The 26,907-nt window shown below is 42.1% G+C and overlaps 1 protein-coding gene across 1 annotated transcript; it reads left to right on the forward strand.

The window, feature by feature from the left end:
- Positions 1 to 13,189: 13,189 nt before the first annotated feature.
- Positions 13,190 to 24,832, forward strand: AICDA (activation induced cytidine deaminase). The gene is made up of 5 exons (XM_065935534.1): positions 13,190 to 13,301; positions 20,152 to 20,339; positions 23,319 to 23,592; positions 23,866 to 23,981; positions 24,779 to 24,832. Exons 1-5 carry the CDS (start codon positions 13,190 to 13,192, stop codon positions 24,830 to 24,832), a joined length of 744 nt encoding a protein of 247 aa, XP_065791606.1.
- The last annotated feature ends 2,075 nt before the right edge of the window (positions 24,833 to 26,907 follow it).

A 26,907-nucleotide genomic window follows, 5' to 3' on the forward strand; every position in this document is an offset into this window, starting at 1 on the left:
CTAGTGGCTGGGAATCCGCCTGCCAATGTAGAGGACACAGGTTTGATCCCTGATGGGGGAAAATCACCATGCCCGTGGAGCATCTAAGCCGTGTGCTGCTTCCATTTAGTCCGTGCGCCTAAAACTCACGCTCTTCAACAAGAGCTGCTGCTGCGAAGTCGCTTCAGTCGTGTCCGACTCCGTGCGAACCCATAGACGGCAGCCCACCCGGCTCCCCCGTCCCTGGGATTCTCCAGACAAGAACACTGGAGTGGGTTGCATCCTTTCTCCAATGCATGAAAGTGAAAAGTGAAAGTGGAGTCACTCAGTCGTGTCCGACTCTTCACGACCCCATGGACTGCAGCCTACCAGGCTCCTCCGTCCATGGGATTTTCCAGGCAAGAGTACTGGAGTGGGGTGCCATTGCCTTCTCCGTTCAACAAGAGAAGCCACCGCAATGAGAAGCCTGAGCACGACTACAGAGTAGACCCCACTCGCCGCAAGGAGGGAAAGCCCATGCACAGCAACGAAGACCCAGTCCAGCCAAAAAAGAAATTTTCTTTAATTAAAAAAAAAAAAATAGTGATAGGCTTTGAGCAGGTACAGGTAAATATTTTAAAGGAAAATGGGATAGGGGGGCATTGAGGTATCAACCATGGCGTTGCCTGTTTTCCTAATATTTTGTCCTTTCCCAAAAGGTCAAACACAAAGAGCTACAATGAAGGGGAGTGAGAACTGTACAGAAATGCCATCCTTGAAAATGGGTGAAATTCAGAGGGAGAAAGGAAAATAATATAAATACAAATAAGCTTATGAAAATGTGTAATATGACATTAAAGCCAAAGTGCTAAAGACAAAAATTACTTCAAAAATGCTCATGTTAAATATATATGAGAGCACCTTAATTGGCTATTGAGAGAAACCTATTGTTTGTTGGAAGGTGAGCTAAAATCTGATAGAGTTAAACAACTGTGCTCTTTTCTGTGCCATTAGCTACCTGGGATCAAATGACCAGCCTTTGTGCAATCAATCAATTAATTATAAGCACAGTAATTAATAATTAAATCACATACTGCGATCCCTATAAAACTGTAATTTACAGTTCATAGGGATCGCCCTATGTTCTAATGACAAGACAAGAATAATTTCTGTGCTTCCCTTGTGACTTGGTGGTAAAGAATCCACCTGCCAATGTAGGAGACGTGAGTTCCCTGTTACAGGAAGATCCTACATGCCTCGGAGGAACTAAGCGGTGCCCGACAACTACTGAGCCTGTGCTCCAGAACCCACGAGCCACAACTACTGAGCCCACATGCTGTAACTACTGAAGCCCGCATATCCTAGAGCCCGCAAATTGCAACTGGAGAGTAGACCCTACTGGCCTCACTAGAGAAAAGTCCAAGCAGTAACGAAGACCCAGCAGAACTAAAAAATAGGCAAATAAATAAAATTTTTTAAAAAATTATAATTTTTCTCTTGCCATGTAACAAATTAAAAAATATACCATCCAAACACAGAGCACCTAAAATCTAAATCAGTGTGGTTCTAGGCAGAATAAAATGTGTATTTGTATCATCCTATCTGTTTAAACGGCATAGAAGAATTGATCCCGGTTTCTGGGCAAGTCCTGATGTCACACTCACCTTGTGTGATCCATGGTAATCACCTGTTATAACTGTAAATTGGTCACAATACATCTGCCTTAGGAGTGGTTCTGAGGATTAACAAGGTCATGTAGTCAAAGGTTTTTCACCTGTAAGACTACTGTGTATTTAATAAAACTAAGGGACTCTTTTCCTAGTTAAACCGTTTGGTTTCTCCCTAACTGTCCTTGAGTAGGTTGACTTTCTTCTTTCTCTCGTGACAAAGTGAGATGTGTGTGTGTATACATGTGTGTTAGTAGACTGTGTTTGACTCTGACGCCATGGACTGCAGCCCACCAGGCCCCTCTCTCCATGGAATTCTCCAGGCAAGAATACTGGAGTGGGTTGCCATGCCCTCCTCCAGGGGATCTTCCTGACCCAATGACTGAACCCGGATCTCCTGCATGGCGGGTGGATTCTTTCCTATCTCAACCACCAGGGAAGGCCAAAGTGAAATGACCCTCACGGAGTAGCCTTTACCTGGAGAGGTATGGAAACCTGATAAGGGTGTAATGCCACCAATGCTAGTTTCTCTACAGTTTGACCTTCCTAACTTAAATTTTTATTTTTTTCAGCATCTAAAATCTTCTTTTGGGCAGAGCAGGGTCTTTTATGCAGTAGCAGCTGGCTGGTCAGCCTCTGATGCTCAAACTTTCAGGACTGGAGTGCAGGTAGGATGGGCAGGGCTGTGTGGCATTCCCAAGCACTGAACAGCCAGACACCTTGCAACCTTTGCGAGCAGCAGAGGGCAGGACAGGGCCACAGCCCGTGAGGGAGTCCAGAGCCAAATGGGCAAAACTAATGATCTCACCTCCGGCCTTGGGAATGCAGCCCTTGCTGTGATTGTGCCCATGCAGGGCACACCTGCAGTGTGGGCAGGTGTGCACCATCAGTTTGGGGGTTATTCCTGGACACATGCATCATGCAGTGTAACCCCCATAACCACAGCTGTCTTGTCTTCTCAGCCAAGATGCTTTATCTTCCCGACCATCCACGAAAGAAAGGGAACGCTTCAGCTGGTTGGGGCAAGTCATGAACAGTCTCTTCAGCACAACTTGGCTGAAGATGGAGTAGGTTCTCTGGCCAAAAATCTCTACAGCTTGACCAACATCCTTGAGAGAAGTCCAGGCCCTGGGCTCCCTATGCTGAACTTTTGGGAAGAAGTCCACTTATTAATGGAGCCTACTGCTTGGCTAGGGGTGTGTGTGTTTGTCTGAACAAACACTGTTTCATTTGTCCACCCTTTGAGGTGGACAGCAGAGGGATCAGTATTCCTGTTTTTCAGATAAGGAACAAGGTTTAGAAAAGTGAAGGGACCCATCTACTTACTGGATAAACTGTGGCAGAACTATGCCTGAACTAAGTTCTAAACCTTAGGTTAATATTAATGTTCACTCAGTTGCAAAAGGAAAACTCAGAAACGTCTTGTTTAGAAACCACAAGTAATTTCCTTGGTTGCTGAAGAAGGTTTGTGAGTGAATCTAGACAACCCTTGCTGTCACACACCACATACACTACCCAGGAACTGTGCCATGCTGGAATTCTGTGGGGACAGCCAGGGATTGTGAACCATGAACCTGGCTAGAAGGAAGAATGTGAGAAAAGCCCAAGATGGCCATACTTTCCCTCTTATCAGAAGGACGGAGCACCAGTTTGTTGGCTGAGTAGTCAATAGTTTTAATCATGGTTTCTTTGGGCAATAGAGAAAGTGATTCTGAGCACAAACTCCGCAGTTCAACCCCATGGCTGCTAATCCTGACTCTACCAAGTAGATGAGTCATGTCGGTTACTCAACTTGTTTCTACTTTCACCTCCTGCCATGGCACCAGTTTTCTTGTTTTCTTTCCAGGTTTGATTTTTGATCAAAGATAAAGCAGAGCTTCCATTTATACCATAAACTGTTTTCTCTTGTTCAGGGGCAGAGAGATGACTTAGTTTTGTTCAGCCTGGCCCACAGCCTTCAATTCCCTGTAAGCACCTATTCTGTGCACCTGAATTTCTCACTCCTGTTCTTAGCTGTCCTCTGTTCCAGGGAATGTATCACCTTTGCCTCTCTTAGTTATGGGCTTTCTCCTCTGTTTACACATACTGACAGCTGAGAGAATACCCATCACTCTCATGTTTTTTCCAGCTCTTCAGATCCTTAAGTTTTCTCCAAATTAATCAGTATTTTTAAATTTGTTATTTAGGTGAAATTCACATAAATAAAAATAAAGTATACAATTCAGACTTCCCTGGTGGTCCAGTGGATAAGAATCTGCTTGCCAATGCAGGGACACGAGTTCGATCCCTGGTCTGGGAAGATTCCACATGCCGCTAAGCCCTTCTCTACAACTACTGAATCCGCACTCTAGAGCCTTGTGCTCCGCAACAAGAAACGCCACTCCAGTGAAAAGCCCATACATCACAAACAGAGAGTAGTATCTTCTGTTCTCCCCAATTAGAGAAAGCCCGAGAGCAGCAACAAAGACCCTGCACGGCCATAACCTAATTAATTTAAAAATATACTACTCAGTGACATTTAGTGCATATACTGTTGTTCAACTACCACCTCTATCTACTTCCAAAAAGTTTTTATCACCCCAAAAAGAAAATCCTAAACCATTAAGCATTCATGACTATTCCCCACTCCCTCAAGCACCTCAGTAAACACCAATCTGTCTACTGCCTCTCTGGATTTATCTATTCTGGATATTTCATATAAATGGAATCATACACTATGTGGTCTTTTGTGTCTGCCATAATCAGGTTTTAAGGTGATCGTATGGGACATAAATGACTAATAGCAGCAACTTCTACTTCTTTTTATGCTGTAGCAGTACCTCCTGTAAGGAACCTGTGGATGGAGGTCTAAAGTAACCAGGACAGGGACTTCCCTGGTGGTCCAGTGGTTAAGAATCCACTTGACAATGCAGGGGACGTGGGTTCAATCCCTGGTCTGGGAACTAAGATCCCACATGCCATTCAGCACAACCAAAAAATAAAAATTAAAAATAATGAAATAAAGTAATCAGTAACCAGGACATTGGGTAGCAGAATCATGCTCAATAATGTCAGCAAAGTGCTGAGTGCCCTGAATGACTTTCTAACTATGCCAAGGCAGTTGACGATTCCTGCCTTCTTGTAACAAAGTGAAGACCTCTTGATGGTATAATTAGTCCACGTGAGGATGGGTTGGGGGAGAGGAAAAACAAGGGGGTCTTGGAGGAGGAGGAAACCCAGTTCACACACTAAGGCATCTGGGGCTGTTGATGTCAAATAAATGTTTCTCAGCTCTCTTAAGATCCTGAAATTAGTTAAATCAAGAAGCAGTGTGATCTAATGAATAGTGGTGGAATGACTAATGTAAGGCAATGATCACTACAGACCCCCAAAAAAGGTGAGAGCTGAGGAGGAAGAATGTGCCAATATGATGCCAGGACTTCCTAAAGAGAGGATGATCTGATACCAACGACTGTTGGTGAGTAGTCAGAAAGAATAGAGAATAGCAATTCTACAAGTAACATTTAATCTGCTGTCCTTGCTTCAGGACTTATCCCTTATTCATTTTAGAGCTAATTTTAATCAAAATTATCTCTACCAGTCAATGAAATCACATCATTCTTTATACTGCATCACTGAGCATACAAATAATATGGAATTTGGTTTTCCGAATGACCACAAAGAGAAAGAAAGACATTATTTGAAGCACTTCTCATTTTGCCTGGCATTTCAATTGTTTATTAAGCAAGCAAGCAAGCACACACACACACACACACACAAATTTTTCAGAAGTACATAAAGTCACACAATCACAGAATTTTAGAGCTGGGGAAGACCTTGAAGGTCTTCTAGGCCAATGAAAACTAACCACCTGCTTGGAATTAATGGATGTTTGTCAAAAAGGCAGAGTACTGGGCTGTACTCCAGAATGACTACAAAATCTGTAGGGATTAAACACTGGAATATGCAATTTTATACACTTACTCAAACCTCAGAGTATGAGAGCTTCAAAATTACTCATATTTTATTACTATCAGAAACTTTGAGCCATGGGAGCAGATTACTTTGATGATTATAATTTATATTTTTAAAGTATCTGATCTTCTTAATACTTTCAGTTGCTGTAAGATACTATTTTATCAAAACAGTTGTTTATCGAATACCTTCCATGCACTAGACCACATGCAGAACCACTTATTTAAATTACTTTTAACAAGGGCTTTCCTGCTGGCTCAGTGGTAAAGAATCCACCTGCCAGTGTAGGAGACACTGGTTTGATCCCTGGTCTGGGAAGATCCTGCATGTCGCAAAGTAACTCAGCCCATGGGCCACAATTATTGAGCCTGTGCTCTGGAGTCCAGGAGCCACAACTACTGAGCTCACACATCTAGAGCTGGTGCTCCGGGCTCCACAACAAGAGAAGCCACTGCAACAAGAAGCCCTCTCACTACAACTAGAGAGCAGGCCCTGCTTGCCACAACTAGCGAAAGACTGCAGCAACAAAGACCCAGTACAGTCAACAATAAATAAATTATTCTTAGAAATTACTTTTAACAGTCTTAAGCATTCCAACTTGTTGGCCCTCAATGTTCACATCTGAAAATTGGGATAATAGTTTTTACCTCTTAGACTTAAATGAGATAATACGTGCAACTTGCTTACACAGAGCCTATCATAGAGCGCACAAAAAAGTTTAGCTATTATTACTATTATTTATTCACATTTTATACATGGGGAAACTATAACATATGGCAGCAGGCAACCCACAAAGACCGTTCACTAAGAAACGGTGTAGACAGAACTCAAGTCTTTGATTACAAAAACCTAACTTTTTTCACTCTTTCTTGTATATGCGTGGTCAATGAAGCTTTGGTTAATGTTCCTATCAAAAATAACTCTTTTTTTAGACCTTTGGCCAGCCCCAGGCTTTTGATGAATGCTTCTGTGTTCTTTCAACCTCAGTAAGTTCTGGGCAGCTGCACAGCAGAGGCTGAGTAATTCCTGTATATGTCCCTCAACTTTTTCATACCCCAGAGAAATTCAGTAATATGGCTGGCAGTAAAGTGAGAAAAACAAAAATTGGGAAATGCAGAAGTTGAAGCACTCCAAGACCACACTTTAACCCACGCGGAAACCTTTTTGGGCTCTTTTCAAAAACAACAAAGTATCATATTGAACAATCTACCTGGGGTCCAAAAATAGTGGTCTAGGGAGTCATTGTCTGAGCATCTCATCTCTCAGACACAGGAATGTGTACCCTGGAGAATTCCCAGGGGGACTTCTGGCCATAACGAAACCCCACCTTGTGTTTCTCATGAAAGTCCAGTTGGTGGTGAAGTCCAGATGTCCAAGACAACTCAGCCGCCAGAGGCACAATTTCCAAGTCATGTTGTTTCCGTTAAAAATAACCTAACCAGGTAGTCCTGTGGTTTCTGACTTTTCAAGAGAAGTTAGTGAGGGAAGAGGGTAGTTAGTAAGGAAAATAACTTTTTAAAAATACCTGAAGGAAACCCCATTTTTTTTTTTTATCTCACTAACTCCATATCTCTAGGAATGAAAAATGCTACTGTCATGATAAGAGATGTAATTTTTTTTCTCTTTTAACAGAAGAAAGGTGAACAGGTACTATAACTTTCTGAGAAATAGAGTTATTTTCTAATGCTGGATGAGTCATGCTTCTTAAATAATTTTTACAGCCATTATGCAAGCTATTTAACTCTCCATTTTGTTAGAAAACTTTTCTTAAGAAGCTTATATGAATATGAACGACATCTCATTTTTTTGAAAGAGAAAAATTGAACTTGTTTTTTTTTTTTAATTTGTTTTTTAAAAAGCACAAAAACCCTACATACTAAAATTGCACACAGTATTGGCCCAATCAATCTATTTATAATTAAACAGTACCATGGTTTTCTCAACTAGGTTAGTCAAACATGCCCAGAAAATTGTTATTCAAAATATATGCTCCATTAAAATAAAATAAACTCTGAACTGAGCTCAAATCCTCAACAAACAAAAAACCTTTTACCAACCATAGATAATTATATCACTGAATTTACTTAAGAAAAATAGATTTGAACATTTTTTTTCCTCCAGTTGACAAACGTTAAGAGATGCTGCTGGGTAATGTGGCACAGAAGAAACATTTTGATAACAGGGGCATTATGCTGAAATACCCTCACATACCTCCACCTCCACATATAAAAATATTCCTTTGGAGTCAATGCTGCTGTCTCCTCTTGAATTTGACATCCCATTTTTATCTGTCATCATTGTTTTCTTATAAGCCATCACTCATACCAGAATAAGCTATCATTGTGGCTAAAACATAAGAAGCACATGTCGAAGCTCTGTGTTTGCTCATGTTGTTTCTGCCAACTTGGAGAGAGGATGAGAAATTTTATCAAACATATTCATCTGTTCCAGATACTGAGCTTTCACACTCACACAGTAAAGCTAAGCAGATCCTTGGAATGACTTTGTGAAGAATTCTTTCCCAATGTTATGTGCTTCATAAATGAAAGGTACAGACCCAGGACCCAAGATTTCAAACTATCCTCCAGAAATTTTTTTGGCCACAAGGCATGTGAGATCCTAGTTCCCCAACCAGGGATTGAGTCCATGCTCTCTGCATTGAAGGGTGGAACCACTGGGCCACCAGTGAAGTCCATCTGCTCTGTACTCTATTAAAATTCTATCCATTCATCAGAATCTTGATTGAGAAGTCAATCTAGGGAATTCCCTGGCAGTCCAATGGTTAGGATCTGGCACTTTCATTGCCAGTGTCCCAGGTTCAATCCCTGGTCAAGGAACTAAGATCCCACAAGCCAAATCACTTGGACAAAAAAGAAAAAAAAAAAAAAAAGGAAATCAGTCTATTGTGAAGCAATAGATTATGAATTCTTTTCTTCCTCTGGCTTCATTGTACTAAGTGGGCAATGGTATCCTGTTACTAGGATTAAATAAGAGGTGAAAAGACCACTGTGTGGGACGCTTTACCAAGAATTCTCTACAGAGAATCATGGAATCATTGTTCCTCAATTTGTTTTTCCCATTAAACTTTCCTATAAAAGAGAAGTAAAATAAGGAATGCTGAGCATCTTAAACCAGCCACATGTTGGGCTGAAATGTCTTTGGAATCTATGTTTTTTCTCTAATGTTAACATGATGCTCTATTTACTTGTGGGCCTGCCAGATGTTGACTTACCCTCCATGCGTGCATGATAAGTCGATTCAGTCATTTCTGACTCTTTGCAATCCCATGGACTGTATGTAGCCCGCCAGGCTCCTCTGTCCATGAGGATTCTCCAGGCAAGTATCCTGGAGTGGGTTGCCATGACCTCCTCCAGGGGATCTTTCTGACCCAGGGATTGAATCTGCATCTCCTGCATTGGTGGGTAGATTCTTTACCACTGAGTCACCAGGGAAGCCTTATATTGCCATGTACTCATATTTAGGCGTGAAGATAAGTGTATCCAATGGATATGCGTGTCCAGTTTTGAGAAGCACAAGGCAGTCATCCAAACAACTTTGAGATGCAATGATTCTCTCATTTTTATTTCAAGTCTTTTATTGACATTTAATTCTTTTATATTGTCATTTAAGATCACCTATTTTAAAGCTTGAAAGATAAGTTTCTTGAACTATAATATGCATCATTGTTCCCCTTCAAAGCTCAGTCTTATGCTTTCTCATAATAAGCCTTCAATAAGTATTAACTGAATGAATCTCAGTTTTCAAAGATGCTGTTTATAAATTACTTATAAAAGCACGTTTTGAATTATCTCCAAAGAAGCAAAACATTAAAACAAACACAATAGATTTTTTTCCTTCCCCACAACCTTCATTTTCAAGTACTGAATATCTAAACCATTTGTGTATATTGGAGAGAATCTTCCTTATGCAATCTCTACACTGAAAAGTAAGATTTTCAAAACAAGAGACAGTATATAAGAACGTACATTGAATTGTACATCATTAGATTCTACTAATGCTTTGATGTTTTTATTGTTCAGTTGCTCAGTCATCAACCCTATCAAATTTAATTTATGAAATAGAATTAAATAAATATCCACAGATAATTCTAGTGGAGGTGATGGAATTCTAGTTGCACTATTTCAAATCCTAAAAGATGATGCTGTGAAAGTGCTGCTCTCCATATGCCGGCAAATTTGGAAAACTCAGCAGTGGCTGTGGGACTGGAAAAGGTCAGTTTTCATTCCAATCCGAAAGAAACACAATGCCAAAGAATGCTCAAACTACTGCACAATTGCACAATCTCACATGCTAGTAAAGTAATGCTCAAAATTCTCCAAGCCAGGCTTCAACAGTATGTTAACCATGAACTTCCAGACGTTCAAGCTGGTTTTAGAAAAGGCAGAGGAACCGACTGATGTTGAAGCTGAAACTCCAATACTTTGGCCAGTTGATGGGAAGAACTGACTCACTGGAAAAGATCCTGATGCTGGGAATGATTGAAGGTGGGAGGAGAAAAGGACGACAGAGGATGAGATGGTTGGATGGCATCACAGACTCAACGGACATGAGTTTGAGTAAACTCCGGGAGTTGGTAATGGACAGGGAGGGCTTGCATGCTGAAGTTCGTGGGGTTGCAAAGAGTCGGACATGACTGAGCAACTGAACCGAACTGAACAGATAATTCTGCTTCTAGAGGAATGGACTTGACTGGCACCTTTTTTTTTTCTTTCTTATTTTGGCCAAGCTGTGAGGCATGCCTAGTTCCCTGATCAGGGATCGAACCTATGCCCCCTGAATTGGGAGTATGGAGTCTTAAGCACTGAGCCACCAGGGAATTCCCAATTTTTAAAATTTTATATTTATTTTTTTGCCACAACTGGTGGCTTGTGGGATCTTAGTTCCCTGACCAGGGGTGGAACTCTGGTCCATGGCAGTGAAAAGCCATGTCATAATCAGGGGGCCACCATGATTGCCATCTTTCTCTGTTCTTTCCCACAACGCCTGGTCTTGTATGCTTCCAAAACCACAGTGTTTTATTTCTCTTTGCTGCTTGGCTGAGACTCATGTCCCATTATTGAACTGAGAGGTGGGGAAACATTCTGGTGAAAAATGGCCACCAGAGACTCTTTCAACAAAACAAAGAGTTCCAAAATCCATGCTTCAGTTAGATTTAGATTTAATTACTTGCTAGACCAACTGTCTACATTTTTATGTGGAAGAGAAATCGTATCTTGCGCAAGCAATTTATTGAGTCTGTCTGACATACACAGCCAAACCCAATTCTAACGACACAGTCAATATGGGCGGGAAGACTCTTCTCTGCAGCTCTGATGAAGATTTCTAAACTGATATGGTCAATCTGACTAAGATCTGCAAGGTTGATTTTACCAGCACAATAGCATTACATGAGCTTTGAAGTAAGGCAGATCATAAAAAGGAATGAAATTCTGACGCAGGCTCTAACATGGATCAATCTTGAAAACATTATGAAAAGTGAAGTAAGGCAGACACAAAAGGACAAAGATTGTATGTTTCCACTTAAGAATGTCTACAATAGTCGTATCCATATAAGATTACCAGAGATGGCCAGGGGGAATGGTGAATTATTATTAAATGATTATGGGTTTTTAGGGGGGTCATGGAAAAGGTTTTTTGATGGCTGCACACTGTGAATGTAGTTAATACCACTGAACTGTGATTTTTAAAATAGTTAGAAGGACTTCCCTGGGGTCCAGTGATTAAGACTCCATGCTTCCACTGCAGAAGGTACAGGTTCGATCCCTGGTCAGGGAACTAAGATCTTACATGATCTGCAGTGCAGCCAAAGGGGGGAAAAAAGTTAGAATCCCAGAAATCAAACCAAAACTAAACAAAAACAAAGCAGGTGCATCAGCAGCCAGTCTGTTTGCCTATTTCTGGCTGGAACAAAAGGGCATAATTTGAAGAGAGAGAATATACAAAAGGAGCTAATACAGTATTGCCAGATCATGTCAAGTTCCCACCATCGGTGTCAGGAATTGAGCTTCCCACCTGGGTAGGTTGGGAAATGTTTTTCTAATTTTCAGATTTTGTGATGTTACCATCTCTGAGAATTAATATTTAAACTTCCTTTGGAAGGATGTGTGTGCATGTCACTCTGTAGACAATCGGTTGATAATACAGTAAAGATGCCACTCATATCTGAGGAAACAAGAGGATCAGATTTTACATGCCCTTGGATGATCCCACCTTGGCCTCTGCAGGGGAAATTTTTTTTTTTTTTTCTATTTTGGGGGTTGTGCCACACTGCCTGTGGGATCTGAATCTGCTCAACTAGAGGAGACTAAACCAAGAATTGAATCGGCGAGCTTGGCAGTGGAAGCATGGAGTGCCAATCACTGGTGTGCATGCGTGCTTAAGCCTCTCAGTCGTGTCCAACTCTTTGCGACCCCATGGACTGCAGCCCGCCAGGCACCTCTGTCCATGGGATTCTCCAGACAAGAATACTGGATTGGGTTGTCATGCCCTTCTCCAGGGGATCTTCTCCATCCAGGGCCTGAACCCACATCTCTTATATCTCCAGCATGAACAGGAGGGTTTGGCTCAGACAGTAAAGTATCTGTCTGCAATGCAGGAGACCTGGGTTCAGTCCCTGGGTTGGGAAGATCCCCTGGAGAAAGGAATGGAAGCCCACTCCAGTATTCTTGCTTGGAAAATCCCATGAGCCGCGGAGCCTGGTAGGCTACCATACATGGGGTCGCAAAGAGTCAGACACGACTTCACTTTCACTTTCACTTTATCACTAGTACCACCTGGGAAGCCTGTTAACCATTGGACCACCAGGGGAATCCCTGCAGAGGAACTAACCTCTCATGGGCCTAAGACTCAGTGAACATAGACAATTTCATATTTGAAGTTATAAGTGCTAAAGAAAAATATATGTTAAGGAAGGGGAAAGAGAAAGGTCGGGGTGATGGGATATAGTGGAAATTTAGATATGAGACAAGAAAAAGTCTCAACTCGATATAAGGAGTATCTGAGTAAAGACAAAGGATCAAGCAGTAATAATAGTGTAGGCGAAGTGCATTCCAGGCAGGGGCACAAGCAAGCCAGGGGCTGAGGCCTGTGTGTTCCTTGTGCAGAGCAAGGAAAGCCGTAAGGCAGGGGCAGAGGGCCGGGCAGAGCATCTGGGGAGCCATTTGTAAAGATGTTGACTTCTTACTGAGAAAAGGAGGAGTCAGGCAGAGCTGACAGCAGAGTGACATGATCTAAAATATTTCAAAAACGGGCGGTCCAGTGGTGAAGACTCCATGCTTTCAATGCAGGGGGCATGGGCTCAGTTCTTGGTAAGGAAGTTAAGATTCCGCATGCCATGCAGCCAAAAAGGAAAATAAGTCTTAATGTATATATATATTTCAAAAGAATTACTCTGATCGCTGTGAGAATAGACTGTAATTGAAGAAAGGTGTGGCAGGAAGGCCAGTTGAGCGGCTGAATGTAATTTTTCAGGATGCTTAGACCTGGAGGTGGAGACAAGTGGTCAGGGTCTGGATTTATTCTGAAAGGAGAGTTAGCAGGATTTGGGCATGAGATTTAAAAGGAAGAGAGCAATCAAGAAGATGGCCGGGATGGCTCTGAGTGCCGCTGAGACAAAGAAGAGGACTGGATTACACGTGGGGAGAGAGAACAGGTGCTCGGTTTTAGCCATGTTTGAAATGCCCAGACATCCAGAGGGAGATGGTGAGGTGGAAGATGGACATACTTGCTTTGAGTTCAAGGGAGAGTTCCAGGCTCGAACTACAGACTGAGGCAGGGGGAGGATCATTAACATATAGACGATTTTTTAAAGCCTTGAAGCAGAAAGAGAGCAAGAACCCTGGCCGCTTGGCTCACTATCGTAATGCCAGCACCTGGCACAGTTTCTATCACCTAGAGGGTACTGAATGTCTATTGAATGAATAGATAGAATGCATATGAACGCAGGAGGGAGAAGTGAAAATCTTTATTAGACCAGCTTGTATGAGGGAGGGAACCTAAAGCCTCTTATTTGAAAAGCCCAGCCTGTTTTCCAGGTTCAGTGCAGTCACTTAGAGGCTGATTCTGTGTGATGAAATAAATCTTTTGTTGTTTGAGACGCTGCTGCTTCTGACTTCAAATTAATATATGGCTTCTGTGGAAAGGATGAGCTTATGCAAAAATTATCCTTTGGTGTAATCATCTAGTCTTCTAGCAATTCTTGTAAAGCAATCAAAGGAAAAAAAAAAATCAGTGGTTTGGGAGGCAAAAACCTCTGTCCTAAGTCCTGAGTGTACTTGACCAGCAACCAAGCAGGAACAGTTAGCATCAGTCTTTACTGAGACTCAGAGCTATTATGTAATTAAATGAGGAATAGATGCTTTTGGCTGGTCGAACACAAGATGGTTTTAAATTTATTGTTATTATTATGTTTTAAAAATGAAAGATACCATTTTGAGGAGTTTCCTGGCAATCCAGTGGTTAGGACTTGGTACTTTCACTGCTACGGCCCCAATTCAATCCCTGGTCAGAAAACTAATATTCCCACCAGCCTTGAGGCACAGCCAAGAAATAAATGACTAAAGATATCATTTTTTTTTTTTTTTACCAGGATTGCAATATACTAACTGTCTACTTCTCCTGTCTCCTGATCTTTACTACCTGTGGAGGGTGGACTGCAGTTTTCAAGAAGCAGAACTAAAGGAACCTATACATTAGGCAGAGTGGCCCTCAGTCATTTTCTCTCTGTGATTTTTGCCTATGAAAACCCCACCCATCTCCAGTGGACCCAAACAGGAGGAAGGCTGCTAGGGTATGGGGTACCTGTTGGTGGTGATGCTGTTGGGGGGAGGAGCCTAAAGGGCTGAGTTCAGATTTGAATGTGTGAGACCGGTGCATTGGCAGCCAGTGCAGCAGAAGTGCTGGAGGCGAGCTTTTCTTCCTAAGATCTTCAGGGAGCCAAGAAAGACAAACTGGATTCCACCATGGACAGGTAAAACAGTCTGCTTGTGGGTGGTTGCTCTGGCCTTCCTCTCAGAGCAAATCTGAGTAATATGATGTGTAAACTTTCCATTTCTCCCCTAACACTGACTCACAGATCTGCCTGGTCAAGATGCAGATTTATTTTTCTGGATCTGTCTCATCTTCTGTTCAGATCTTACATGCTTTCCGCCCAATTATCTTTCTCTTTTCTTCTTTCCATACTCGAAAGAACTTTTATGCACCATGCAATGACTCGTCCTTACAGTTAGGATAGTTTATGGTAGTAATATTAATCAAGCAAATGTTAACAGACTCAAATCATGAAAAGGTCATGGCAATACTGTACTAAAAACAGTAGTGGTAATGGTAATAATTCTGTAAACATTCAGCTCTAGAACCCCTTGAAGAATAACTTGACTACAGAGAATTTACTGAATAATTACGTAGTCAAGAAATTATTTTCTAAATGCCAATATTCAAAAGTATTTGCTTGAAGGTCAGTCACTATGACTATGTCTGTGACAAGAAGATAAATTCAATCAAAAAAACATCTTTAATATTATAGGCCAAAGAGGCAGTTAATGGCATTTTCACTCTTTACCTAGTCTTTTCATTTCTTCAAACATGACTTAACTTACTTCTTTAATGCATATTCTGTAAAATTTTCATGATGTCCTCACATGAAGTTTATGACAATTATGTTATTATCATAGAACTTAACCTATTTTTATTGCAAATGTATGCAAATTTACACCTAATCCATATACTTCAATCTCAGTGTAGAATCTTAATGGTGGATTAAATGTCCTTCAGAAACCTGAGGGCAAAATGTCACACGTCAGATTGGTTTACAGTGAGATTTTGAAAACTAATCTCTGGTATGAGAGGAAAAAGGCTCAATGGAGATACTTGTAAATAATGAAATGCAAAGCAACAGTAAAATCAGAGTTGAAATTCAGAGAAAGTCAAAGAAGGAGAGAGGATGAAATTCAACAGGAGAAAAAGGGAAATACGTGATTTTCATTAAGGAAAATACTATTTGCAGAGCACAGCGCTGATGGCACACGGCAGGAGAGGATGACTCGCTCGCGATTATTTTTAACCATCTGTCTCTGGTTTGCATTGCTGGGGATGCAGCCAGGGTTCCGCCTCAGGGCACACAGCTGTCTGGCACAGCTGTCAACCTGTGGGCCTTACAGACGGTCTCTACCGAGTCCTCTGCATCCTTAAGAGAAACCGAAGAAGACTTCCCTGGTGTGCCGGGGGCTAAGACGCCACACTCCCAATGCAGGGGGCCTGGGCTCGATCCCTGGTGGGGGAACTAGATCCCACATGCCACAACTAAGACCAGTTTCAGCCAAATAAATAAATATTTCTTAAAAAAGAGAGAGAGAGAAACCAGAGCATAGGGTGCTGGAACTAGGCCCCCAGCTTAATGAAAGATAGTTAACAAGGTCACAGGCATGCAATTCAATTCACTGTGACTGGTAACTTCTGATGGAAATTGTATTTTCATGTGGGGGTAGAAGGCCATTTGAATGCCTTAATCTGTGTCCTATCCTTCCTTATACCCCCAGGACACTTTCTCTTCCTATGGGAACCGCCCCCACCCCCAATACTACCTGCAATGCCTGATATTGTATCCCCTCCCCCACTTCTCATCCACACAACCCAGGAGGACAGGTTAAATGCAAAAGGAATTTATTGGTAAGAGATGATGCCTAATCTATTTAAAACAGGGCCCAAAGGAGAGAATTTTTTTTTCTTTTTCTCCAGAATTTAGTACGATTTATTATGTATTCAGTTTATGTAATATGCTGAGGGTGGTTATGTTAATTAACAGTAGTAATAATAACAGAGGTAGTGCTGTGGTGGTTTTACCATAGTAAATTATTACCACTTTAGAATAAAGCCAGTGATTATTAGACCTTTGTTAATATTCATTTTGGATTCTTGTCAATGTGAATTTTTAATTATAAAAATTAGATTGACTAATTTGTATATGGTTTCATATACGTAATGTATACACTGGTGATACATCTAATTCTCTGCCTCAGGATTTAAAGTGGATTCCAGGGACTTCCCTGGCAATCCAGTGGTTAAGACACCATGCTTCCATTGTAGGAGGCATGGGTTTGATCCCTGGTTGGGGAACTAAGATCTCACATGTCATGTGGCACAGCGCCCCACCCCCCACACCGCCCCCCAAAAAAGATTTCCAATAAGCTTCATGTGTGTGAGAAAAACATTCGACTTACAACACCTTTAAAAATCTCTGACCCTTGCTTACCGATTTACTAAGGGTGACACTTAGGAAGTTGACTTCTGGGTCTATATTATGTATTTCACTATGAAAGAATCAATAACCAACATGTCCATACAAAGATGGGTGTAGCTTTATTCACAATAATCCTCAAATGGAAACAATCCAAATGTCCATCAACAGGTGAGTGAATATACGAAATATGCTGTATTGAAACAATGGAATATTGCTTTGCAGGACAAAAGAACAAACTCTACTGATACATGCAACACCATGGGTGAATGTCAAAGTCATAATATACTTAGTAAAAGAAGTCAGACACAAATGAGGTGATAATGTATATTTAAAATAAAGTTCTAGAAAATAAACCATAATTCATAGTTACAGATTAGTTAGTGGTTGCCTGGGAGGGGGAGAAAAGGGCTGAAGAGATGGATGAGAAAACTTGGGGGGAGGGGTACCCTCAAAATATTCAGTACCCTGAGAGTTGTAGCAGTTTTAGGTGTTTACATCTGCCAGTGTTCATAGAATTGTGAATTTTAAATGGGTGAAGTATGTAAATTATGTGTGTGTGTGCTCAGTTGCTCAGTCATGCCTGACTCTTTGCAATGCTATGGACTGTAGCCCACCAGGCTCCTCTGTCCATAGGATTTCCCAGGCAAGAATACTGGAGTGGGTTGCCATTTCCTTCTCCAGGGGATCTTCCCAACCCAGGGATCAAACCCGATCCTGCTGCATCGGCAGGGAGATTCTATACGGTACCATCTGGAAACCTCAATGTAAAAAAAAAAAAAAAAAAATTGAAATAAGTTTCAATTCTCTTGCCAGCAAACCGTATTCAAATTACTGCCTAGATCATCACTTTGACAAGTTGTCTGCACCTCTGCTCAACGCCACTAGGTGGCAGCATTATCTCCACAGGTAGATATTTTTGCTGACAAAGACCAAGGACAAAAACCAGGGACACTACTGATGCTTTGGTTATCAACCACATTGGGCTACAGTTCATGGGGTCACATGAATGAAGTGTCGGACACAGCTAAGCGGCTAACGCGCGCGCGCGCGCACACACACACACACACACACACACACACACACACAACCACAAAGGAACTTAGGTTAGCAGAGAGTTATTTCTACAAATTCAACTCAATTTAATGCTTATAACATGCAAGACACTATGCCAGGAAACAAAAAGCAATCTGTCCCTGACCCCCATTCCCGGTGTGTGAAGACCATGGCAAAATATTTAGATTATATTGTGAATTTATACATGCTGCTGCTGCTGCTAAGTCACTTCAGTCATGTCCGACTCTGTGTGACCCCAGAGACGGCAGCCCACCAGGCTCCATCCACCATCCCTGGGAACACTGGAGTGGGTTGCCATTTCTTTCTCCAATGCATGAAAGTGAAAAGTGAAAGTGAAGTCGCTCAGTCGTGTCTGACTCTTAGCGACCCCATGGACTGCAGCCTACCAGGCTCTTTGGTCATGGGATTTTCCAGGCAAGAGTACTGGAGTGGGTTGCCATTGCCTTCTCCGAATTTATACATGAGATCAGCCTAACTCAAATCTTGTAAATATATACCCATAAAAAGACTAGAAGGAAAAACATAAGTATGTTAACAGCAATTATCATTAGATAGTATGTCTAATTGGTAAGAAGTAGTATTAGTCACTCAGTCGTGTGACCAGTTCTTTGTGACCCTATGGACTGTAGCCCACCAGGCTCCTCTGTCCGTGGGATTTTCCAGGCAAGAATACTGGAGGGGGTTGCCATTCCCTTCTCCAGAGGATCTTCCCAACCCAGGGATCAAACCAGGGTGTCCCACGGTGCAGGCAGGTTCTTAACCGTCTGAGCCACCAGGGAAGCCCCATGTCTAATTATCACTAGATATATTGGTATTTTAAACTTTAACTCTTTAACATTAAAATTTTTTTTTCACTTTCTACTTCTTTGTAATATTCAAGTTGAGAATGGTCAAATACCTTTCACACTTTTAACATATGACTCAAAAAGTGTCACTTCCTGACTCAAAGCACAGAAATTCTAATCTACATTCTACATCTGAGGGGGACAGATGTAGCAATCAATTGATAACAAAGGTTGAATGCTTTAATAGGGATGAGTGGAGAACAGCAGGAAACTTCAGGAGGGTTTTTTGTTGTTGTTGCTGTTAATGTTCAATTTTGCCTAGAAAGAGGGGATAATGGCAATTGAGAGAGGTCTTCCTGGAAGAGCTGAAATTGATGTTAGGCTTTGAAGGAGGGGTACGTTTTGCACAGTGGGGGTAAAAAAGGCAAGAAAGGATTCAGTCAGGAGATGTACACCAGCAAGATGGCTGGAAAGAAAACTAGAGACTAGTGCCAGGGGGCCTGCTACAGAGGTGACGAAGGGGGTGAAATGCTGGGGGCAAAGAGAAAAATACTAGGAAACAAGGCTAGGAACGTAGATGTGTCCAATTGTAAAAGCTTTACCACAGTTAACGAGTCTGGAGTTTATTCTAGATTTTCTGAGATCTCTAGGGCACCTCGTGAAAACTGTTATTTCAAAGGGATGACAGGCAGAGAGATCAGTTAAGGGATCAGGACAGTGTGAGAAAAGGAAAAATCAGGGCTTGGATTGAAGCAGAGAACCGAGAGAACAGAGCAGGAACACTCCCAGAAATACTGGAAAGTTTGACTCAATAAATTTAGATGTTTAATTTATTAAATATGAGGAGTGGAGGAGAATCAAACATGATTCCAAGCTTTTAGACTGTATCCTTGGGATGGAAAATTGGTAGGCTAGGAGAGGGAGGTCAGGACAGGGCAATTTGGGGATACTGTTTTGACCACTTAGGATCTGAGATCTATGTTGGACAGTTAGGTAGAAATTGGGTCCCCCTGGTGGCTCAGTGGTGAAGAACCCACCTGCCAATGCAGGAGATACAGGAGTTCCATCCCTGGGTCAGGAAGATTCCCTGGAGAAGGAAATGGCAACCCACTCCAGTATTCTTGCCTGGAGAACTCCATAGACAAAGAAGCCTGGTGGGCTATAGTCCATTGGGTAGCCAAGAGTCAGACATGACTAATACTGGAAAGAAAACCTGAAAAGATGAAACTGGGAAAGACGTTTGTAATTCCAAGTTATCAGTATCTGGAAGGCAGCCATGGGAGGAGCTTGTCCTGTGAGTGTGGATGTCTTTGGGGTTCTTGCTGTCTCAACTGGTCTTAAATACAAGCACGATCTGAAGTTCAGTGAGTCTTAGGCATCCAGCATAAGGAAGCAAGAGTGTCTCCTCTGGTTTGGGCCAAGTATTACAGATTTTTTTTTAAAAGCTGATGGAAAGTCAAAAAGGCTGCATTTCCTCCCTCCTCTCTCATCCACAGCCTCCTGATGAAGAAGAGACAGTTTCTTTACCAGTTCAAAAACGTGCGCTGGGCTAAGGGCCGCCATGAGACCTACTTGTGCTACGTGGTGAAGCGGCGGGACAGTCCCACCTCCTTCTCACTGGACTTCGGTCACCTTCGAAACAAGGTATCAATTAATATCTTGTTATTAATTAATTAATGCCTGCTTCCCAAGCAGCTACACTGAGGGCAATTTTACAGCCACCTGCTGATGGTGCTACTCAGCCTGGTTCATTTGCCTCCATTAGATTTCTGAGATCTCTTTTCTTTTTTATGTCCCTGCACCCACAATAGACAGGTCCCAAAGGCAGTCATTTAACATCCTCCCCAATCCTGCTGAGCACATCAAGGCCACACCTTGTCTCAGTGCGAAGAATCACTGTCCCAAACCTTCCTCTCCTTTCCCCAGCATCCAAATTGCCTTTCAGATTAAGGAAGAAATCAAAAGAGCCTTTTTATTTGGGGGGAATATTATCAGCTCATTCAAGCTGAACTGTAAATGTGAAAAAACAAATTGTGGTTTTGGGATTTTTAAAAATGAAGGAAGAAGAATTAGGAAAAATTAATGATTCAGTTCTATCTTTCAAATGATTTCTCTTCCTTCCTGCTCACCTAGCCAGTTAAGTACATTCATCATAGTGACCCTCAGAAAATTCAGGGAAGCCGTGAATTAAAACTAGAAGATCAGGATTTCCCTGGTGGCACAGTGCATAAGAATCTGCCTGCCAGTGCAGGGGACACAGGTTCGATCCCTGATCCAGGAAGATTTCACGTGCCCTGGAGCAGCTAAGCCCATGTGCCACAACTACTGAGCTTTCATGCTGCAACTACTGAACCCTTGCACCCTAGAGCTCACGTTCTGCAACAAGAGAAGCCATAAATAGATAAATAATAAAAACTGCTTCTCAATAACATGGTGGCAGTGGTGGTTTGGTCGCTTAGTCGTGTCCGACTCTTGGGACCCCATGGACGATAGCCTGCCAGGCTCCTCTGTCTATGGGATTCTCCAGGTAAGAAAACTGGAGTGGGCAAGAGTACTTGCCGTATCCTTTTCCAGGGAATCTTCCTGACTCGGGGATCAAACCCAGGTCTCCTGCATTGCAGGCAGATTCTTTGGGCACTGAGCAATAAAATATCTAGGATTAAAAAAATAAAAAAATAAAAACTAGGAGACCAGAGAATTACATTTTCAAGAGACTTCTTCACCAAAATCCAGAAGAGTTTACATAAGCTCCTGCCAATGAATTTCCTCATAACATGCAGTGACATCTGGTCTTGGTGGAAACACAGGGAAGAATCCCTGGATAGAATGACACTGACACATTCCACTTTTCTTGGCCTCTATTTGTATTGTGTTAATTATCCCACTGCAATTGTTTTAGCTTCTGATCTTTTCCCTATTTGGTGATAAGACACATTCTAAACATAGAAAACTTTTGTGTTCCTTTCCTTCTCTCTCCCTGAGTCTTCACAACAAAACTCCATTTAACTCATGAGGAATCAGAAGATCTAAGAGTTGGGTGACTTATGGAACCTAGGCATTCAGATTCTGGGATCAATGACTTTTCTGCAATATGAAGTGGACTTGCTATATCTCACTGTGGTGATTACTATTACAATCATGGGGGGTCATACAAAGAGCAAACGCATTACAGGCACACCTCAGATTTTGTAGGTTTGATTTCAAAACATGGCAATAAAGCATACTGCGATAGAGTGAGTTTATTGCACATATTGCAATAAAGTGAGTCAAATTTGGGGGTCTCCTGAAAGTGCTAGTTTTTCAGTCGTGTCTGACCCTTTGTGACCCCACAGACTGTAGCGGGCTCCTCTAGTCCACGGAATTCTCCAGGCAAGAATACTGGAGTGGGTTACCATGCCTTCTCCAGGGGATCTTCCTGATCCAGGGATCAAACCTGGACCTCCCCGATTGCAGGCAGATTCTTTACCATCTGAGACACCAAGGAAGCCCTAGTGCATATAAGGTTATATGTTTACACTATACTACAGTTCTTTTAAGTATGCAATACAATTATATCCAAAACAAAAAGTGTATATCTTAATTTTAAAGCTTACTATTAAAAATTGCTATCATCTAAGTCTTCAATGATAATGATAACCATAATAATGAAAAGTTTGAAATTTGCAAGAATCACAAAATGTGACACAGAGACACAGAGTGGATGCTGTTGGAAAAAATGACACGGATAGACTTGCTCAAGGCAGGGTTGCCACAAACCTTCAGATCACAAAGTATCTACAAAGTCCAGTATAGCCAAGCACAATAAAATAAGGGACCCCTTTATTTAACTGTTCTTAAACCACAACCGGTGTCTACTACCTCTTTTACAACACCCACCTGTCAGTCTCAGAATCTCCTAACTCTAACTTTTTATTCTCCATTTAGTTAGTGGTCCAGTGTATTTTCACAACATTACATCAACAGCACTTCCAAGCCATGTTCCTTCCTCTCCAAGGAAGGAAAAGCAACTTCACAAACAAAAATTAAATCTGAGATAGTGTGATACTACTTGACCCACTCAACTCATTCCATCCTCCCATTGTTCCACAGAAAATCTGCACCCCTTTCCCTTCCCAAGGCCAAAAGTGCAAAGAATTTAGGATCACCACTCATCATTGTGCCCTTTCTGTCAGTCAGTCAGTCAGTTCAGTCACTCAATCCTGTCTGACTCTGCGACCCCATGAATCGCAGCACGCCAGGCCTCCATGTCCATCACCAACTCCCGGAGTTTACTCAAACTTATGCCCATCGAGTCGGTGATGCCATCCAGCCGTCTCATCCTCTGGCTTCCCCTTCTCCTCCTGCCCCCAATCCCTCCCAGCATCAGGGTCTGTTCCATTAAGTCAACTCTTCGCATGAGGTGGCCAAAGTACTGGAGTTTCAGCTTCAGCATCAGTCCTTCCAATGAACACCCAGGACTGATCTCCTTTAGGATGGACTGATTGGATCTCCTTGCACAAAAGCGAAGACAGACACCCCAAAGGGGCTGACGGTGGGAGGGACACGAATTAATAATGACGGTGAAGCTACCAGCAGGACAGGCAAGGTCGGTCACCATTCGCTGAGTCTCTGCGCTCTGCCCAGGCCGGATGCCACGTGGAGTTGCTCTTCCTCCGCTACATCTCCGACTGGGATCTGGACCCTGGGCGGTGCTACCGCGTCACCTGGTTCACGTCTTGGAGCCCCTGCTACGACTGTGCGCGGCACGTGGCCGACTTCCTGCGAGGGTACCCCAACCTGAGCCTGCGGATCTTCACGGCGCGCCTCTACTTCTGCGACAAGGAGCGCAAGGCCGAGCCGGAGGGGCTGCGGCGGCTGCACCGCGCTGGAGTCCAGATCGCCATCATGACCTTTAAAGGTGCGCGGGGACCTTTCGGCCCGGCTCTGCAGAGCAGGACTGGCCATTCAGATTGGGAAAAGCCAGGGTGAGAAATAGGGGACAGAGGGGGCAGAATTCTAACTCGCCTCCAAAGTTCTAACACGCCTTTGGGGCCGAATGCTGTCCAGGGGAATTGGAGGAAAAGAATCGGTGGACCCAAGACTTTAGGGGAGGGAGGGGGCAGAGTTTTCTTTCCTCATGATTTGAGCTCTGACCCATCCCCTTCCCTCTCCTTTTTAAATTTTCAAATAGATTATTTTTATTGCTGGAATACTTTTGTGGAAAATCATGAAAGAACTTTCAAAGCCTGGGAGGGACTGCATGAAAATTCGGTTCGTCTGACCAGACAGCTTAGACGCATCCTTTTGGTAAGTGAGGGGGGGTTTCTTTGCTTCTCATTTTCTTTCTCCAAAGTTATCTGTCCCTGGCACTATTTCCTCCGTTTTCACGTGTGTATTTGTGTGTGTGTGTTAACATTCTCCCCTTATTTTTCCTCTGATGAAAACTTTCTCTTCTGTTTTTGTTGTCATTTCCCCTACAACTGAGTTTGCTCTAATGTTGTTTCACAATTCAATGCCCTCTACTAGCCCTCAGGGGTTTCCCAGGTGGCGCTAGTGGTAAACAACACGCCTGCCAATCCAGAAAAAAAAAAAGATGCAGGTTTGATCCCTTGGTTGGGAAGATCCCCTGGAGGAGGGCATGGCAACCCACTCCAGTATTCTTGCTGGGAAATCCCACGGACAGAGGAGCCTGGTGGGCTACAGTCCATGGGGTTGCAGAGTCAGACAGGACCGAAGTAACTTAGCACAAGCACTAGCCTTCTAGTAAGGTTCCTTTCCCTTACCCCCTTCCTCACCCCAAACCCCTCCCTGCTCTTTCCTCACTCACATCTTTAATTTAGACTCTCCTCAGAATCCATTTTACTCCTGGTAAAATTCCTTTCTCTTTCTCTTTCCTCTCCCTCTCCCCTTTTCTTGAAAAATATTAATGGGAACGTCCCTGGTGGTCCAGTGGTTAAGACTCCGAACTTCTGGGGCAGGGGAAGTGGGTTCAACCCCTGGTCGGGGAACTAAGATCCCAGATGCCATGAGACCAAAAGATATAAATTTTAAAAAGAAAAAATTAACACAAAAATTACAAAGTCACCCACTGTCTTTCTCCACAGCCACTCTATGAGGTTGATGACTTGCGGGATGCATTTCGTACTTTGGGACTTTGATACCAACCTTCAAGAATGTCACAAAGAAGTATCTGTGAAGATAGTGGGTAAAAGACCTATCTTTGAAGAATTCTGCTGTTCTTCAACTCTCACTTTCTTTGAGTTTAGGGAAAAAAGTATTCATAGAGGACTTAAAAAAAAATGTCTTGAAAAGAGAAGCAACACAGACCCACCATGGTTAATGCCGGAAAACTGGTTCAGTTTTTCAAGGTAACATCGCCCCCTACTGGGAAATGACAGAACTGCAGGACTTGGGAGCCCCCAAGTGTCCGTACTCGACTTTTAAGCAGGGAGAAAGCAAGGAGGTTCATGCTGAGGAGCATAGTGAGAGGATCAGAGGTTTTCTGACCAGTATTTTTTATTATTTGATTCTTGTTCTGCATTTTCAACGGTTTTAACGATAGATTTTTCTACTCTTTTCCTTTGGGGTTCACTTTCAAGTGAACAAATTTGCCACCCTCTGATCCACAGAACCTAATAACTAATAACCTAATAATCCACAGAACCTGGGTAACTGCAACCCCAAGCTGTCTATTCAAAGCATTAATATTCAAGCATGTGTTCTGTGTTTAATTGTCTGAAGCCTGATTTTAATGTTTGTACATACTGATCTTTTTCTTGGCGTGGAATATGCATGATCACCGTTAGGATGTTGTATAATAAAAAGAGCTTAAAATGAATTTGAGGGCTGTGAGAAAGATACGCTACAAGTGAATTGATACCTCACATAACAAATCGGCAAAAAGATCCTTTTAGAATTTTAATTGTGCAACCACACATTTCCCACTTAACTAGTGAACACTTAGAAGGGATTTGCTTGAGTGTTAAGAAAAGAAAAAAGTCCATTCTCTCTGAACCTCAGGAAAGTCAAGCAAGTCAAGATTTTTTCCCTTTTTTCTGCATGTATGGGTCCCTTCTCTCAAAGATATGTGACAATATAAGAGATTGTGACAGAAGAAAATATTTGAGAGAGGACAACAGAGCATTGCAAGCAAATAGTGTTTTATCCATTAATGAAATGATCTACCACAGCACAAAGTGGTTATTTGTTCCTAATAACTATCATAGACTGTGAGAAAAATATTCAGAATAACCATAACACAACTATTACCTAGCAACCCTTGCAATGCAGATAAACAGATCTACAGGAAAAGTTGAAAGCAAAAAAAGAAAACTTGAATGCATAATTGTATTGTTTTACTCTTATTGTACATAATTTGTGAAAGCAATATTAAAAATTCTTATTCATGTATTCATATTATATGTTTATGGTATGCAGTGTCTCATTTTTATCATAATTCCTCTTTTTGAGTTGTTAAAAATGGATTTGTAATGTCTTGTACATTTATACCTTTAGAAATGCTAATAGTAAACCATATAATTGTAACATAGTCTAACATTGTATTAACATTGCTATGAAGTCCATTTTCTTGATTTTTTTTTTTAGTAAATTTTTCCCACAGCAAATTTGATTCTGGCTCAGTCAGCTGAATAAATGGTCATTTTGGAGCTTAGGAGATAAAAGGTCAAACTAAAGTAATTCCAAAGGTGATTTTTAAAAAGTTAAACTACATAAAGTCGGTGACAACCCACTCCAGTATTCTTGCCTGGAAAATCCCACGGACTGAGGATCCTGGTAGGCTACAGTCCATGGGGTCGCAAAGAGTCGGACACGACTGAGCGACTTCACACAAAGCCCGTATGATGGAATAGACTTCAGCGTCCAAGAATAAGTGCACACATCTATGTTCAACAAGGGTGCCGGGACCATTCAGTAGAGAAAGAAGAGTCTTTTCAGCAAATGATGCTGGGGCAAGTGGATATCCATCCACAAAAGACTGAATGTGGATCACACACACACACAAATTAATTCAAAGTTTATCAAATACCTAAATCTAAGAAAGCTCCTAATTTGTACCTGCATAAGTCAGCTCTTCAGAACTCAGGGAAGGCCTAAGATACTAAAGACTTTTTCTACAAATAAGAAACAGGGAACACAGCAGGGCCTTTCCTGGGCATGTCCTTTTCAGTCCTCCTTTTGATAGGACTCAATCCTGAGGGGAATGGGAGCGGGA

This window comes from Muntiacus reevesi, chromosome 1 (genome assembly GCF_963930625.1).
Source record: "Muntiacus reevesi chromosome 1, mMunRee1.1, whole genome shotgun sequence".
In the NCBI taxonomy this organism is placed as follows: Eukaryota; Metazoa; Chordata; class Mammalia; order Artiodactyla; family Cervidae; genus Muntiacus; species Muntiacus reevesi.

Coding starts and splice junctions, on each gene's coding strand:
- AICDA (XM_065935534.1), top strand. CDS start 13,190: ATGGCTCTGAGTGCCGCTGAGACAAAGAAGAGGACTGGATTACACGTG. Junction 20,340..23,318: donor TCGGTCACCTTCGAAACAAG/GTATCAATTAAT, acceptor CGCTCTGCCCAG/GCCGGATGCCACGTGGAGTT. Junction 23,593..23,865: donor CGCCATCATGACCTTTAAAG/GTGCGCGGGGAC, acceptor ATTTTCAAATAG/ATTATTTTTATTGCTGGAAT.